A 19602-nucleotide genomic window follows, 5' to 3' on the forward strand; every position below is an offset into this window, starting at 1 on the left:
CATACTTACTACTCTCTATAGTGGTCTGTATATACCCAAAGTGATGCAAACTTACTGCTCTCTATAGTGGTCTGTATATAGCCTAAGTGATGCAAACTTACTGCTCTCTATAGTGGTCTGTATAGAGCCTCAGTGATGCATTCTTACTACTCTCTATAGCAAGGGTCTTGCTAGTGGGTGAAGTGGGCAATTTGTTTGCCCAGGGAATATTAATTTTGCACATTAATTTCATGAAGGCGAAGTAACATCTCCCCCTTTGAATGATTACTTTGTGCCAGAAATGGACTGAATAAAATCAATTTGATATGGAGGATTGGACAGAGGAGGATTCTCAGCCACAAGTTGCCCCATTTACAGGTCATGCAAAGTTGAACATTCAAAAGAACAGTCTGGAGCTTTTAAACTTCTTGAAATTGTTCATAGATGATGCCTTGATTAATTGCCTTGTGCTGGCTTCAAATAACTATGCTTAAACAAAGCTAAATGGACAATTACAAAAACAATACAGTTGTACTCAAGAATGATCAAATGGGAAGAGATAACCTAGCACTGGGCCAATAAATATGGGGCTCATTTACAGGTCAGATTTGGAATCTCTGCTGTAAAATGAGATTTTAAATGAATTTTTAATTTAAAACAAATATATTTAACAAAACTTATGAATTTGATTTCATGTTGAAATGCTTAAAAATTAACAAGGGAGTAAAAATATTCTGAACATTACTGGTTTGTTACAATTGAAGTTTATTTGATACACCTGTTTAGGAAAAAAAAATACAACAAGTACCATCATTATCAACAATCCATGAGAAATAAGAAAAATGTAGGTTTTATTCACTTAACATGTCTTATCGTATACAACAAGTGAAGAGTTGATTGAACGCTGAACAGAAACCACTTATCCTTTAAGTTGCCGCAAAATATACGTAAAACTAAGATCTATGACGCAAATGCATCATTTTTCCCAAAGATGTTACCATTTCTCCCTATTTTGGCTTTAGGGAGAAGTGGCTTCTCCCTAAATTTTCAGCCTAGCTATACCCCAGTAAAGTGGTCTGTATATACCCAAAGTGATGCAAACTTACTCCTCTCTATAGTGGTCTGTATATACCCAAAGTGATGCATACTTACTCCTTTCAATAGTGGTCTGTATATACCCAAAGTGATGCATACTTACTCCTTTCAATAGTGGTCTGTATATAGCCTAAGTGATGCATACTTACTACTCTGTATAGTGGTCTGTATATACCCAAAGTGATGCATACTTACTCCTTTCAATAGTGGTCTGTATATATCCAAAGTGATGCATACTTACTACTCTCTATAGAGGTCTGTATATACCCAAAGTGATGCATACTTACTCCTCTCTATAGTGGTCTGTATATACCCAAAGTGATGCATACTTACTACTCTGTATAGTGGTCTGTATATACCCAAAGTGATGCATACTTACTCCTTTCAATAGTGGTCTGTATATAGCCTAAGTGATGCATACTTACTACTCTGTATAGTGGTCTGTATATACCCAAAGTGATGCATACTTACTCCTTTCAATAGTGGTCTGTATATAGCCTAAGTGATGCATACTTACTACTCTGTATAGTGGTCTGTATATACCCAAAGTGATGCATACTTACTCCTTTCAATAGTGGTCTGTATATACCCAAAGTGATGCATACATACTCCTTTCTATAGTGGTCTGAATATACCCAAAGTGATGCATACTTACTCCTTTCAATAGTGGTCTGTATATACCCAAAGTGATGCATACTTACTCCTTTCAATAGTGGTCTGTATATAGCCTAAGTGATGCATACTTACTCCTCTCTATAGAGGTCTGTATATAGCCTAAGTGATGCATACTTACTACTCTGTATAGTGGTCTGTATATACCCAAAGTGATGCATACTTACTCCTTTCAATAGTGGTCTGTATATACCCAAAGTGATGCATACTTACTACTCTGTATAGAGGTCTGTATATACCCAAAGTGATGCATACTTACTCCTCTCTATAGAGGTCTGTATATAGCCTAAGTGATGCATACTTACTCCTTTCAATAGTGGTCTGTATATATCCAAAGTGATGCATACTTACTCCTCTGTATAGTGGTCTGTATATACCCAAAGTGATGCATACTTACTCCTCTCTATAGAGGTCTGTATATACCCAAAGTGATGCATACTTACTCCTTTCAATAGTGGTCTGTATATATCCAAAGTGACAGTGCCTTCCCCAGGAATTTTTTCAGGCGCCCCGGGGGTGGGATCGGGAGGGGTGTCCCCTCCCGACGTTGATTTAAAAAAAATTAACATGTCAATTCACGTTCTATGGTGCGTTATAACTCAAAGAAAAACAGCGTCAAAAGACGTCATTTGGTGCGCTATGACTCTTCAAAAAAAAATCCCCCAGTCATTTAAAAATATTTTTTTTTTATATTGTTTAATTGTTTTAAAACTTTTCCGCACAGATAGTAAAATCCCGACTCGAACGATTCCCCAATACATCCGTTTCAACCCGACTCTATTACTGTATACTTACTATTTTTCAAGTTTCTATTTATTACCCGATAATCCCGTTTATTCCGTTTTTATCAATCTCTTTCTGGTAAATATTTACGATAAAAGCTTTCAGTTACTTCTTTAACACAAACCTTGCCATTTTTTAAGTGACTATATATAGATTTGATGAAATATTGCCTCTGAATATGCGTCAATCCCCTGACCTGTTGTGTGCATGTTAAAACGCTCAATACACGCCATTTGTATGCAATAGACGCGACGTTGTACATGCTGCATAATTTTCGCGCTCTTTTTAATTGAGAAAAAGATTCGACACAAAATAAATTTGCACTGCTAATTTGAAGCAAAAATATTTAACGTTGCGGTTACATTTACATTCGGAAGTGTGTTTCGGATTAAAAACGCGTTAACATCGACTTACGGGAATGGGTTTCGGATTACACATTTAATTATTCCCATTTGAGATTTCAACAAATATTAACCGTTGCGTTATAAATTCAACGATCATTTGTTTAAACACTTTACGAGTCGAATAAATGTTTTGACGGAATTATGCATGAAATTCACGTTGTCCACGAGGAACACGGCCGGTTGCCATCATCAGTCTTCTAACTATCGATTATCGGACGAAACATTTACAAGTGTGCGTAATTAATTCAACGAAAATTTGTTAAAGCGCATTACGTGTCGAATAAATGTCAGAAAAACGAGGTTAATCAGTTCTTTAAATGGACATGTTGAAATATACATGTACTGGAATTAAATAAATTGTTATCACATAATTGTAACCGGGAGTCCTTTGCACAACTTACTCGCTATAATAATTAATTGTTTACCACTTGCAATTAATTTCTCGTATTAATTATGAGTCATAGGTAACACTTGTTTACAGTAAAAAGGTGTGATGATGATGCCCTAAACCGTCTTTAATGTTCTGTACTGTACTAATTACCGGTTTATATTACTCAAATGGTACAACTTCTTACTAATCAAGCTGCGATAAACTCTTACTTCATGCCCGACGTCAATCAAAAATAATGGTCGATAGTTAACCCCGCCCTCATAAGCATTCGCGTAACCGATTGGACGATGAACTTCACAGTTTGACGACTGGAAAGTTACTAGATACATCCTTGTCAGCATTTATATTACCGTGTAATGTGGCTAGAATAATCGATACGCGCGTCATGCTATTCTGATATCAGTGGATTATTCATTACCCCATGTGGTGTTTATGGCGATTACTTGTGAAAGTAGGTACCGAGTGCTCTTTTAAAACAGGGACGATTGATACACTGATAGGGAAACCTTGATTTTTTTTGACAATCTCCACTTTCTTTTACTGAAGAATACACTGATCGGAAAATTTCAAGCGCCCCGGGGACTCTGATTTCGAAATTCAAGCGCCCCGGCAAGGGGCGCTTAAATGGCCTGGGGAAGACCCTGAGTGATGCATACTTACTCCTCTGTATAGTGGTCTGTATATACCCAAAGTGATGCATACTTACTCCTTTCAATAGTGGTCTGTATATACCCAAAGTGATGCATACTTACTCCTCTCTATAGAGGTCTGTATATACCCAAAGTGATGCATACTTACTCCTTTCAATAGTGGTCTGTATATACCCAAAGTGATGCATACTTACTACTCTCTATAGTGGTCTGTATATACCCAAAGTGATGCATACTTACTACTCTCTATAGTGGTCTGTATATACCCAAAGTGATGCATACTTACTCCTTTCAATAGTGGTCTGTATATATCCAACGTGATGCATACTTATCTCTCTATAGTGGTCTGTATATACCCAAAGTGATGCATACTTACTACTCTGTATAGTGGTCTGTATATACCCAAAGTGATGCATACTTACTACTCTGTATAGTGGTCTGTATATACCCAAAGTGATGCATACTTACTACTCTGTAAAGTGGTCTGTATATACCCAAAGTGATGCATACTTACTCCTCTCTATAGTGGTCTGTATATACCCAAAGTGATGCATACTTATCTCTCTATAGTGGTCTGTATATACCCAAAGTGATGCATACTTACTCCTTTCAATAGTGGTCTGTATATACCCAAAGTGATGCATACTTACTACTCTGTATAGTGGTCTGTATATACCCAAAGTGATGCATACTTACTACTCTGTATAGTGGTCTGTATATACCCAAAGTGATGCATACATACTACTCTCTATAGTGGTGTGTATATACCCAAGTGATGCATACTTACTCCTTTCAATAGTGGTCTGTATATATCCAAAGTGATGCATACTTATCTCTCTATAGTGGTTTGTATATAGCCTAAGTGATGCATACTTACTACTATGTATAGTGGTCTGTATATACCCAAAGTGATGCATACTTACTCCTTTCAATAGTGGTCTGTATATACCCAAAGTGATGCATACTTACTCCTTTCAATAGTGGTCTGTATATACCCAAAGTGATGCATACTTACTCCTTTCAATAGTGGTCTGTATATACCCAAAGTGATGCATACATACTACTATGTATAGTGGTCTGTATATACCCAAAGTGATGCATACATACTACTATGTATAGTGGTCTGTATATACCCAAAGTGATGCATACTTACTACTTTCTATAGAGGTCTGATAATACCCAAAGTGATGCATACTTACTCCTCACGTGTTGGCTTGTAGGAGTTGGTCTCAGACAGTTTGGATGTTGCAACTCTAATTATTGCCTGTAACTCTTCTTTCTTCATTTCCTCACTGATAAAACAATTAAAGACATTTTTATGCATGCTACATGTATATCCAATGATTCAAACTAATCAGATGAAAATTGAGACACTAATGGGGCTTTATTCATCGCTTCGCTATACACTATCTGTTCATACACAATATATACAGCTATTGCAGCATTTTTCCTCACAAATTTGGGAAAAGTACCGATCAAATTGGGAAAATTAGCAGCGCTTTCATCCAAATTTGGGAATTTATTAATTATGCTGAAAACTATATAAAACATGTTCAAATAAAAAGTTGCATATTAACATCAAAGTGGTGAATGATTTCCTGCAAAATCCTGTTTCTATCGACACTAAACAATGAGTTTATTAAAGCAATCACTCTTAAACTGAACCCGTGCTTGAAAGTATCAACTGTCAAAATCTGGACTTTGAGCCTCATGTTCTGTAGGATAACCTGCCTCAGACTGAACCAGGTTTGCGTCAGTAGACTCGACCGTCGATGAAACTTTGCTATAATCAAAGTCTGGAAACTATGCACTGGACTCAATATTTGTTACATTATCCCCATTTTAAAGTCAGAATTGTATAAATGCACAATTTATAATCGGTACCGTAATTTGTTTGTCTGTTTTCATTTAACATCCAATTTGGTTACATAGTACTTAACGAGTAGTACAAGAGTATGGCTCCATGGCACTGAAGATGCGAACCCTTGTGAATCATTTAAGCGAGAATAACCCAGTGTAACTGGACAGTTTCAGTGGTTTTGTGGCAGTTTGTTGGCATTGCTATACCTACCAAACTAATCAGTCCTTACAGTGTTCTCCTCCACGAAAAAATTGTGGCCAGTTACTAAGGAGACAGATGATGGAAACCTGGTATAATTCTCGTGGAAATTGTGCAGTTCATGCTAAATATTGTCAAAACATTTATTTTGACAATTTAAGCCGTTAAACAAAGTATTATTTATTTTATTTAGCTAAAACTGTTAATGATAAAGTTGCATTCTCTTATGACCATAATTAAATTTGTAATCCGAAACACGCTTTTGAATTTTAACGTGAACGCCATGTTATAAAATTCTAGCTTCCAATAAACAGTGCATAAGTCAGGTACTGTGAAACCATTATTAATCGTCAGGCATTAATTTTCATAAATTTCGTCAGTCGACCGATCGGCGAATTTAAGATCCTAACGAACAATCATGCTCTATGTTTGAACAAAAACAAACACTAAGTTGAACAATATTTTAAAATTTTACCGTAGACATGAGGCATTAAATTCCAACATAATCCATGCACATATTCACTGCTGTTTCGTAATCAAGATTAATCCGGTTTTGACACAAAGGGATGTAGATTACACAAGGTACTTAACTGACACGTTACACTTCTTTAAAACGCGTGTGCAGTACAGCTGTATCGAATGCGTTGACTTCGTTTATGTAGAATGGTAATGAATAAGCGCTAATTGTTTATAACTTTATTACCCATTAGGTGCATTGTGTTTTTCAGGGGTGTTGCATATTAGCCATCACATAGCGAATGCCGATAAAAGACAATACACCAAATGAAAAGATGACGATGTGTGATCAACATGCGTATTTATCACAAATTAATAAAGAATATTTTAATTGCTGTTTGTTGTTTGATTGTTTGCGTTTAACCACACTTATTACTATTTTATATGTATCAATTTATTTATTTTTAAATTATTGACATTATTGATTTATTTACCGGTAGTTTACTTTTTAACAACAAACACACACATAGAGTTTATAATTTTAATGTCGATATCAGAATAAAAAAAGCATTTTATTTGGAAAAAAAAACACTTAACAATCTGGAACCTCCAGATTACGATTTGATTGTTATCAGTATGGCAATTATAATAATAGAATAAGACTAATTGGCAATTGGCTTTGTTGTTACAAACACTCGTTAACGATTATTCGATCCCACTTGTCCGCTAATCATAACAATGAACGTGTGAATGGCATACATTAAGAGGGTCCATTACTGTCCCTTGATAACAAAAGACTAGTTAATTGGCATGTGACAAACAGGCCCCACCTCCTGCAGAGATTTTCAACTGTGTTCCCGCATTCGTACCATGATTTTTTGCAACTGCGATTGATCGCGAATATGTATTACACACAAATCGGATATTGACTGACGCAATTTTTTTTAAATTCAAAATCAGAAATCGGCGAATTTAAGTGCTGACGAAATCGTCATTTTTATAAAAATGACGAAATTTTGTGCTGTCGAAAATAAATGGTTTCACAGTATATTTTGTGTATACTGTTCATTCTTTGTTCTGATAAAGGGCCCACACAAATTATGCTGCTTATGTAAAACGTCATGTTAACGCATGGAAAGCGCGTGTGTGTTGATTTTTTTATAAACAAGGGCTGTTTGTAAAACATGCATGCCCCCCATATGGGCTGTCAGTTGTAGTGGCAGCCATTGTGTGAATACGTTTTTGTCACTGTGACCCTGACCTTTGACCTAGTGACCTGAAAATCAAAACGGGTCATCTGCCAGTCATGATCAATGTACCTATAAAGTTTCATCATCCTAGGCCTAATTATTCTTGAGTTATCATCAGGAAACCATTTCACTGATTCGAGTCACTGTGACCTTGACCTTTGACCTAATGACCTGAAAATCAATAGGGGTCATCTGCCAGTCATGATCAATGTACCTATGAAGTTTCATGATCCTAGGCGTAAGCATTCTTGAGTTATCATCCGGAAACCATTTTACTAATTCGAGTCACTGTGACCTTAACCTTTGACCTAGTGACCTAAAAATCAATAGGGGTCATCTGCCAGTCATTATAAATGTACCTCTGAAGTTTCATGATCCTAGGCGTAAGCATTCTTGAGTTATCATCCGGAAACCTTTTTACTGTTTCAAGTCACTGTGACCTTGACCTTTGACCTAGTGACCTGAAAATCAATAGGGGTCATCTGTCAGTCATGATCAATGTTCCTATGAAGTTTCATGATCCTAGGCGTAAGCATTCTTGAGTTATCATCCGGAAACCATTTTACTGTTTTGAGTCACTGTGACCTTGACCTTTGACCTAGTGACTTGAAAATCAATAGGGGTCATCTGCCAGTCATGATCAATGTACCTATGAAGTTTCATGATCCTAGGCGTAAGCATTCTTGAGTTATCATCCGGAAACCATTTTACTGTTTCGAGTCACTGTGACCTTGACCTTTGACCTAGTGACCTGAAAATCAATAGGGGTCATCTGCCAGTCATGATCAATGTACCTATGAAATTTCATGATCCTAGGCCTAAGCATTCTTGAGTTATCATCCAGAAACCATTTTACTATTTTGAGTCACTGTGACCTTGACCTTAGACCAAGTGACCTAAAAGAATCAATAGGGGTCATCTGCCAGTCATGATCAATGTACCTATGAAGTTTCATGATCCTAGGCCTAAGCGTTCTTGAGTTATCATCCGGAAACCATCTGGTGGACGGACCGACCGACGGACCAACGGACAAACCGACCGACATGTGCAAAACAATATACCCCCTCTTCTTCGAAGGGAGGGGGGGGGGGGCATAACAAGAGAAGTGTTTGTCAGAAACACAATGCCCCCTTTTGCGTCGCTTTGAAACCATATATTTAACCTTGAAGGATGACCTTGACCTTCACCTTTCACCACTCAAAATGTGCAGCTCCATGAGATACACATGTATGCCAAAGTTGCTATCTTTAATATTGCAAAAGTTATGACCAAGGTTAAAGTTTTGGGACACACACATACAATGACTGACTGACTGACAGACAGACAGCCAAAAACAACATACCCCCAATCATTCGATCCGGGGGCATTAAAACTAAGTAGCTTAGAGACAATTGAAATCTGTTAATTTCGATTAAAACTTTCGTTGTTCATTTTAACTAAATTATATCGCGATTGATTTTGAATAGATATTTCCTCAAATTTCATTTTGAATCAAACATGGTGTATCTTTATAGCTACGGTCTTTTAGATGACTCATTATTGAAGCAATAATTATACTGTAGACAGTACTGAGTAAACAGACAATCTGAAGAAAATCTTGACAAAACTGGATTAAGTGTGTGTTATTGTGAAAACACTCTCAGCTTGATACTGACCTATTGTGTAGACAGCAATGTTTTGACAATAGAGATTAAAGTGTGCATATGCAATTATTGGCCGATGTTTTTTGCGAATTGGGAATTTATTTTATGAATTTGGAATTAGTTATTTTGACATTTGGAACAATGGTCTCTTTGGGACTAGTGCCGTTTTATGGTACCAAGTTTATATAATAGAGGAAAAATGTTGTATTGTTGTACTTTTTTGGGTCAAATTTGGGGTCAAAGTCCTCCCCATTCACAATCTAAAACAAGAGGGCCTGAAAGGCCCAAAGTCGCTCACCTGAGATAAAAAGAAATGACCTGTTTTTTGCAGCCCAAGATATCAATGGAACAAATGTTCTTACCAAGTTTCATGAAGAATAAACAACAAATGGCACCCTGGTGGCCATGTTTTTCAACAGACCTGAACCATTTTTTAACTTGTCCAAGATATCATTGGGACAAATCTTCTGACAAAGTTTCATGAAGATCCGTCAATAAATGTGGCAGCTACAGTGTTAACAAGGCAAATATTCATGACATACAACGGAAGACAGACATTTGACAAAAGGTGATCACAAAAGTTAATCATGAGCAAAACCCTTGGGGCCTGACATTCACAGGGTCTACATTCCTTGAGTCTACATTGGCTATATAATGCTCATAAAGATTGTCAGCATGTTTGAAGATGATATTATTAAAACTTATTGAGTAAACTAAATCAAGATATGATAACAGCATCTGCACTCAGCAAGTGTCATTCAGATTGAACTAAAAATGTGACTAACAGTTTCACTATAAACAACTGTAGACATACAAAACAAGAGGGCCTGAAAGGCCCAAAGTCGCTCACCTGAGATAACAAGATATTATTGGGACAAATCTTCTGACCAAGTTTCAACAAGATCGGAAAATAAATGTGGCCTTTAGAGTGTTAACAAGGTTTTATTATAGCCATATAAGGAAAATTGCCCCGCCCCCTGGCGGCCATGTTTTTCAACCAACCGGCATCATTTTTGAACTCGTCCAAGATATTATCGGGATGAATCTTCTGACCAAGTTTCATGAAGATCGGACAGTAAATGTGGCCTCTAGAGTGTTAACAAGATTTTACTATAGCCATATAAGGAAAAATGCTCCGCCCCTTGGAAGCCATTTTTTTTCAAGCAAACATAATTATTTTACAAGAGGGCCATGATGGCCCTGAATCGCTCACCTGACTAACCTTGCTTCATGAACTTAAATTTTATAAGACCCATATACAATCCCAAGCCAAATTTTATTAATTAATACATTCTGACAAAATTTCATTAAGACGTGATGAAAACTGTGACCTCTTTCATCTACACAAGGTTTTACTAGAATTTGCCCGGTGACCTATATACGATCCAAAATCAGATATTATCAAGATAAACATTCTGACCATATTTCATTAAGATCATATGAAAACTATGACCTCTATTGTCTTCACAAAGTTTTTCTATGATTTGACCTAGTTTTTGACCCCAGATGACCCTAATACAATCCCAACCCAGATTTCATCAAGATTAATATTCTGGCCAAATTTCATAAAGATTTAATGAAAACTGTGACCTCTACTGTCTACAAAAGTTTGTTTTTTTAATCTGACCTAGTTTTTGACCCTAGATGACCCAAAGTCAATCCCAATCCAGATTTTAACAAGACAAACATTCTGACTATATTTCAATAAAATCTGATGAAAACCGTGACCTCTATAGTCTACACAAGGTTTTTCTATTATTTGACCTAGTGCCTAGTTGCTGACCCCAGATGACCCAAATACAATCCAAACAGGGCTCCTCTTGCCCAAAAATTTCTGTGGCCAACATTTTAGCCAAATGGAATTTTGTGTAGCCAAATTTAAGAAACTGTAGCCAAAGTTTTAGCAAAGCATTTGCAGGGGTCAAAGTTGGATATTTTGAAAATCCTGAACTTAAAGCTGGGGGCCAGGGGGCCGCAGGGCCCTCGGTGGGTCCAGGGGACAAGGGGGCCAGAGGCCCCCAGAAACTCCTGGATTCGACACATTTAAAGGGTGCCTGTACCTGTTCTGGTGATTCTATTTTCTTAAAAAAACAACATACACATATATTTAAAAATCTTCATGTATTTGATAAGGAACACACAAAACTTAGTCAAAAGGCAATTCATTCACATGCACCCTCTGTCTGGCATGGACTCGACTGCAGGTGTTGCTTTTGAAGAACCAGATAAAACCTGTAACAGTGGTTACAAATTATATTTTTCACACATACTTTAAAAAAGTCAATAATACATGTTTGATTAATGCAGAATCAAATGTCACCATTTATATTCACAGAATCATGCTGCCAGAAACCTCCACATACACCTAAGAAAATTGGGTATGGTGGCTTCTGCTAAACAGTTAAAATTGAAAATTTCAGCATGGGTTCCCCTAGTTTTTATCCCAATCGTTGTTTGAATGCTAAATAATTGTATCCTGGTGTGACCCAAATTTGACGATGTAACGGTTACATGAAGCAATATTTAGCAAATAATTTAAGAAATAATGAATGTTTAATAGCACAAAATAATAATTTTAAACTCGGCTGTATTACTTTGAAATGATTCCAAGACAATAATCATCCATTTAATCGATAAAAATAGAACATCGTCGAATTAAGGTGTCGGCGAATTTGGATTACGGTAGGTTGCCCATATTTGTTTTACAAAAAGTAAAAAAAAAACATTTCTTGCTGCTGGGCTCAATAAAACATTTTATTTAACTAAAAAAGACCTGTCCCAGTCAGCAAAAATGGCGTATTTGATCGTATTTTCAATTACTGTTAAAATTCTTTTCCTGATTTATGCTTAATTCAAAGGTCAAAATGTTTTAAAAGCTCACAATCAATGAATCATACCTTATTAATAAAAAAAAAAAGGCAAATTTGCTAGATCTATCTTGCCGATTTTTGATGCAAAACAACCTAAACAGTAAACTTTAGCAACAGAAAATACGACCAAATTCGGGGTATTAGTTTAAAAAATAAAAACCCTACCTGGTTGGTCTTGATGGTTCTTATATTCTTTATGTGATAAGGGCCCTCTGCGTGGAGACGCAATGCCTTCTTCCCACAAGACTGATAATTCAGGGTTTTCTTACAAACTTCTCAAACCGCTTTTCCACAAGCTTCCACTTTTCTCAACCAGTTCACTACCCGCTCGTAGACTACAGCTGGGAATGGCCACCCATTATAAACTGTACGCTGAAGTTTCTTTAGCTACCAACAGGCAAGTATCTCGTTGCCATTTTTTCTCAACTTAAGTCTAAACACAGCTTCCCATTCGGCATCAAATATACGCAAAAAGTACTCAAATTGATTTAAATCGGCAGCAATCTTTAATCTTTAATCAGATGTAATTGTTTATTTAATCCTCTACGATGTACGATTTGTTTTCACATCAGTAATTTGTCTCGATGACCGGTGTTAATGCCGACTGCGTATGAATTTTTCAGGTCAATAACACGGCGATGTATTGATGCACAGTCTACAGCTGAAAGCGGTTAATATCTGGGACGGCATGTCAGGAAAAAAATCAATACCGATAATTCGCATTGTTCATTAATTAAGCAACGATTAATAACACTTATCCTTTATGGATTTTCATGAATGAAAAACCATAATAAAGAAAATTTTATTCTCTTTAATCTGATATATAAACAAGTTTGGAAAGAATTGGATGAAAAATTTGGACTTTATTGCATAAACACCATTTTCTCAATTCAAGGGGAGGTAATTCTGTACTTCATGGACCAATAATGCTCATTTTTTTGTAGGGTTCGTGTCCTCATTGATATAAAGACACTGTGCAAATTTGGAAAGGATCGGACAAAAAATGTGGAAGATTTTTGAAAGTTTTCACAAAATAGGCAAAAACGAATAAACATGCAAAGTTCAACGAGCTCCTGCGGCCATGTTTTTTGACGAATCAAATTTCTTTGAACAACTTTTGCAGGGGAGCCTTCAAAGATATCCCTGTGAAATTTTTTGAAAATCTGATGAGCGGTTTCTGACAAGAAGATTTTTTAAGGTTTTTACCATATATGGTCATGGCGGCCATCTTGGTTATGTGATCAAATTTTTTTTAACAATTCTTTTGTCCCATGACCTAGGGATGCTCCACATGAAATTTAGTTGAAATTGGCTCAATGGTTTAGTAGAAGAAGATGTTTACAAATTGTTTACAGACGGACGGACGCTGAGTGATCACAATAGCTCACCCCGAGCTATCGCTCAGGTGAGCTAAAAACTCATCCAAGATATCATTGAGACCAATCTTTTGACCAAATTTCATGAAGATTGGACAATTAATGTGGCCTCTAGAGTGTTAACAAGGTTACTATAGCCATATAAGGAAAAATGCCCCGCCCCTGGTGGCCATGTTTTTAAAGCAACCAAAACCATTTTCGAACTCATCCAAGATATCATTGGGACAAATCTTCTGACCAAGTTTCATGATGATCGGAAAATAAATGTGACCTCTAGAGTGTTAAGAAGGTTTTACTATAGCCAAATAAGGAAAAATGCCAGCCCCAGTGGTGGCCATGTTTTTCAACCAACCAGCATCATTTTTGAACTCGTCCAAGATATTATTGAGATGAATTTTTTGACCGAGTTTCATGAAGATCGGACTATAAATGTGGCCTCTAGAGTGATATAAGGAAAAATGCCCCGCCCCTTGGCGGCCATGTTTTTCAAGCAAACGTAACCATTTTCGAACTCATCCAAGATATCATTAAGACAAATCTTCTGACCATATTTCAACAAGATTGGACAATAAATGTGGCCTCTAGAGTGTTAACAAGGTTTTACTATATATAGCCATATAAGGAAAAATGCCCAGCCCCCTGGCAGCCATGTTTTTAAACCAACCAGCATCATTTTCAAACTCGTTCAAGATATTATTGGGATGAATCTTCTGACCAAGTTTCATGAAGATTGGACAATAAATGTGGCCTCTAGAGTGTTAACAAGATTTTACTATAGCCATATAAGGAAAAATGCCCCGCCCCTTGGCAGCCATGTTTTTCAAGCAAAGGTTACCATTTTTAAACTCATCGAAGATATCAGTGGGAAAAATCTTCTGAGCAAGTTTCATGAAGATTGGACAATAAATGTGGCCTCTAGAGTGTTAACAAGGTTTTACTATAGCCATATGAGGAAAAATGCCCCGCCCCTTGGCGGCCATGTTTTTCAACCAACCGGCATCATTTTTGAACTCATCCAAGATATTATTGGGATGAATCTTCTGACCAAGTTTTATTTAGATCAGACAATAAATGTAGCCTCTAGAGAGTTAACAAGATTTTACAATAGGCATATATAGCCATATAAGGAAAAATGCCCCGCCCCTTGGCAGCCATGTTTTTCAAGCAAACGTAACCATTTTCGAACTCATCCAAGATATCATTGAAACCAATCTTCTGACCAAATTTCATGAAGATTGGACAATAAATGTGGCCTCTAGAGAGTTAACAAGGCATATGTTGATGCCGCACAATGCACAACGGACAACAGAAGACGGACAAAAAGCGATCACAAAAGCTCACCATTAGCATGTTGTGCTCAGGTGAGCTAAAAACTACCACCCCCCTGAGAGCCTTGTTTATAAACAATAATGTACTATTTTCAGACTCACCATGCAATTATATTTTCAATTAAAAATCAATAAATCCGTTTTACAACACAAATCTTTGATTATAAGGGTTATTGTATTAAACAATAAAACCCAGTTCATTTTAGCAGAAATGTGGACCTTCAAGGGAGAGTATCTTGAGCATACTAGTATGTTGATGAATAAAGAGTTCTCTCAAATTCCTGTTAAGATTTACTGCCCATTCTATAAATTGAAAGTTCTGAGATCACTTCCTTTCCAGCATTGGATTCCGAGGATTAAACCTACAGAAAAAAAAAAAATCTGCATTAATCTGCAGAGATATTTCTTAGTTATATAACGAAAGCATCACAAAATGTCTGGAAGAGGTAAACCAGCAGGGAGAAAGAGGAAACCTCAGACAAAACTGCAAGAAAATCAGGAGACTAGAGTGTTCACAAGTTTTTTTTTTATAAATATAAGGAAAAAGACCCCCCCCCCCCTTCGCGGCCATGTTTTTTTTCCCAATCCAAACCATTTTCGAACTCAACCGTCGTATCCAGGAAACAAATGTTCTGTCCAAATTTCACGAAGATTGGGCAAAAAATGTGTCTTCTAAACTGTTAACATGTTTTCACTATATACATATAGAGAAAACTGCCCCACCCCCTGGCGGCCATGACGACTTCTAGAGTGTTCACAAGCTTTTTTTACTATATGAATATAAGGAAAATGACCGCCCCTGGCGGCAATGTTTTTTTACCGATCCGATTCTTTTTCGAACTCGACCGTCATATCCAGAAAACACATGTTCTGACCAAATTTCATTTGATTCAAAGATTGGACCAAATATGTGACTTCCAGAGTGTTCACATGTTTTCACTCTACAGTCGAAACCCGATGGCTCGAACTCGTCGGGACCAGCAATAATAGTTCGAGCCATCCGGAATTCGAGCCATCCGATTTATTATAAACTTTTGTTTACGAACAAGTCTGCAGTACATTATATGCCATACTACTTCGCACTGCTTACTGCTTTTGATTTAATAAGAAACACTTATATACTTACTACTTTAATTTACGAATATTTTAAAACAGTTACAAATACAATTAACAAATAGCATTTAGTAAATATCAGCACATGTTAGCGTAGCACATTTTAAGGTAACACAGAGCACTAAAGAGCAAAACATGCATCAGCACTATATACACATTATTTACATACATGTACGAGACAGCACTACATTCCTTATTTATTTATATTTTTTTAATAATGACATTATGTCCGTCTGTGTTGCGCTCCGTAGCTGTCTTTGAGAACAAAGCTTTTTAGCAATTTAGCCGTTGCAGCCATTATGATACAGCATCTACAAGAACGCCAGATCTTATACAAAATGTCATCTTTTACTCAAATCAATTAACAATTGAGTCGATGACATGTAAGCAAACAGGTATTAAATCAATTATTGCGTGCCTTTAATCAAGCGTTCATAATCGATTAACAGTTTATGCGACTGGTGTTAAATTAATTTGTGCGTGCCTTTAATCAAGTGGTCCTAATCGAATAACATTTTGGGACCCAAAGCAAGTTCGAGCCATCCGAACAAATGAACGTGTGAAAACTGTAGCCAGGACTGTGAAAACAGTTCCAGCCATCCGATAATTCGAGCCAAGCGAGTTCGAGCCATCCGACAAAATTTTATATGAATATATAGGCATACAAAATCGATGCTTTGATGCGAGTTCGAGCCAACCGGAAATTCGAGCCAAGCGAGTTCGAGCCATCTGGTTTCGACTGTATACATATAGAGAAAACTGCCCCGCCCCCTGGCGGCCATGTTTTTTCACCGATCTGGACTGGTCCGAGATATCAATAAAACCAATGTTTTGACCAATTTTCATGATGATTGGGCAAAAATTGTGACTTCTAGAGTGTTCAGAAGGTTTCTCTATAGCCATATAAGGAATACTACCCCACTCCCTGGTGGCCATGTTTTTCAACGGACCGGAACCATTTTTGAACTCAACCAACATATCATTTAGACAAACATTTTGACAAAGTTACATGAAGATTGGGCATCAAATGTGACTTATACAGTGTTCACAAGGTTTTTCTTTTTTTGACCTAGTTCCCTAGTTTTTGACTCATCATGACCCAGTGTCGAACTCAGTCAAGGTATCAATGGGACAAATGTTCTGACCAAGTTTCATGAAGATCCGACAATAAATGTGGCCTCTAGAGTGTTCACAAGGCAAAATGTTGACGGACAAAAGGCGATGACAAAAGCTCACCATAAGCACGTTGTGCTCAGGTGAGCTAAAAATACACATTTTCCCTGGAAATGACTGCATAACATAACTAATTGAAAGTGTTTTGTTTTTTTTAAATAAGAAATTCCACATTAAGTCAAAATGACGCAATTTCTCAAATCCAAATAGCCCTGATGGTTCTATTCCCAAAATAGTGGAAAACAAGCGATGTGTTTGTGAAACACTATGTCCCCATATAATTGACCTTTGACCTTGAAGGATGACCTTGACCTTTCACCACTCAAAATGTGCAGCTCCATGAGATACACATGCATGCCAAATATCAATTTGCTATCTTCAATATTGCAAAAGTGTACATTAAATGAGCGATTTTGACTCATATATTTGACCTTTGACCTGGAAGGATGACCTTGACATTTCATCACTCAAAATGTGCAGCTCCATGAGATACACATGCATGCCAAATACGAAGTTGCTATCTTTAATATTGCAAAAGTTATGGCAAATGTTAAAGTTTGCCCAAACAAACCAACCAACAAACCAGGGCAAAAACAATATGTCCCCCACTATAGTGGTGGGGGACATAAAAACACACTCAACTAATTACTGATCAATAACACAAAGCTCCAGCACTTTGACACAGTGACCCACTTTATTCAGTGGAAGCAATCAGACACCAAAAGCCCTAGGACACATTTACAACACTTGCCTTTCATATTGTTGATCCAAATATTTGTCCTGATACTCCAGAAATTCAAGGCATTCCCTGTACTGCCTGATTCGTGTTTCCAAGTCTCTCTTCAGAACGTGGTAGCGGACATCGTGATCATTGGGCAGCACTGTAATACAGCACACCACTCTCACTTCACAATTGCAAAGTCTAATGCTTTATCAGGACCAATTAATTTTCCATCTAATACATTTTCAATCGTTTAATGTGTAGAACAACTTTAATATTTGGAATTCTATATTTCAAGCAACACATTATACTTTTGTAATGTTTATTTTTTATAATAACAATGAAATATCTGTATACCAGTTGAATCTTATAAGTAGTATAATAATGGACCACTAACAGATTTGTGTATTTTTCAAAAATGTCATTAAGTATATGCACTACAAATAATAGTCAAGGGAGATGCAGAATCATTCATACTTTCACATTTTTCGCAATACGCATCTTTCAGATTTTGAAACATGTGCATTACATGTTGCAATATAACTGGTCAAGTGTCACAGAAAATCTTTTGCATGTTTTTGTAACAAATATACATACTCAAAAGTATGTTAAACTTTTATATTTCTTACTTAAAATGAATCCTTTTTAAACAACATATACATGTACAAACAGATATTTAGACCATACACAGTTCTTCTATGGTTATACTGATCTGTATGATAATAGCATACATGTATCACAATACTCTATTGTATGTCATTACGAAATTAAAACAGTGAGGGCCCTCTAATACAGTAGTGACCACCAAGGTAGTCTCATATTCCATATGGACCAAAGCCAAAGATTGAGATCAATAGACAGTTTGAGGCTGCCTGGTAAGGCTGAGATCAATAGACAGTTTGAGGCTGCCTGAAGATCGAGATCAATAGACAGGTTGGGGCTGCCTGGTAAGGCTGAGATCAATAGACAGTTTGAGACTGCCTGGTAAGGCTGCGATCAAGACAGGTTGGGGCTGCCTGGTAAGGCTGAGATCAATAGACAGTTTGAGGCTGCCTGAAGGTCCAGATCAATAGACAGGTTGGGGCTGCCTGGTAAGATCGAGATCAATGAAAAGTTTGAGGCTGCCTGATAAGGTTGAGATCAATAGACAGGTTGGGGCTGCCTGGTAAGGCTGAGATCAATAGACAGTTTGAGACTGCCTGGTAAGGCTGCGATCAAGACAGGTTGGGGCTGCCTGGTAAGGCTGAGATCAATAGACAGTTTGAGGCTGCCTGAAGATCGAGATCAATAGACAGGTTGGGGCTGCCTGGTAAGGCTGAGATCAATAGACAGTTTGAGGCTGCCTGAAGATCGAGATCAATAGACAGGTTGGGGCTGCCTGGTAAGGCTGAGATCAATAGACAGTTTGAGACTGCCTGGAAAGGCTGCGATCAAGACAGGTTGGGGCTGCCTGGTAAGGCTGAGATCAATAGACAGTTTGAGGCTGCCTGAAGATCGAGATCAATAGACAGGTTGGGGCTGCCTGGTAAGATCGAGATCAATAGACAGTTTGAGGCTGCCTGGTAAGGTTGAGATCAATAGACAGGTTGGGGCTGCCTGGTAAGGCTGAGATCAATAGACAGTTTGAGACTGCCTGGTA

At 37.2% G+C, this 19602-nt stretch overlaps 1 protein-coding gene across 14 annotated transcripts in view; it reads right to left on the minus strand.

The window, feature by feature from the left end:
* Positions 1–19602, minus strand: part of LOC127881883 (centromere protein K-like) — a 49593-nt gene that overhangs the window by 13392 nt on the left and 16599 nt on the right. For all 14 annotated transcript variants that reach the window (XM_052430070.1, XM_052430085.1, XM_052430083.1 and 11 more), the window contains 2 exons: positions 17994–18123; positions 5174–5266 (listed from right to left, as the gene is read on the minus strand). In XM_052430070.1, the coding sequence (XP_052286030.1) occupies positions 5174–5266; positions 17994–18123 (223 nt within the window). The remainder of the gene's footprint in view (positions 1–5173; positions 5267–17993; positions 18124–19602) is intronic.

Source organism: Dreissena polymorpha, chromosome 5, assembly GCF_020536995.1.
Source record: "Dreissena polymorpha isolate Duluth1 chromosome 5, UMN_Dpol_1.0, whole genome shotgun sequence".
Lineage (NCBI taxonomy): Eukaryota > Metazoa > Mollusca > Bivalvia > Myida > Dreissenidae > Dreissena > Dreissena polymorpha.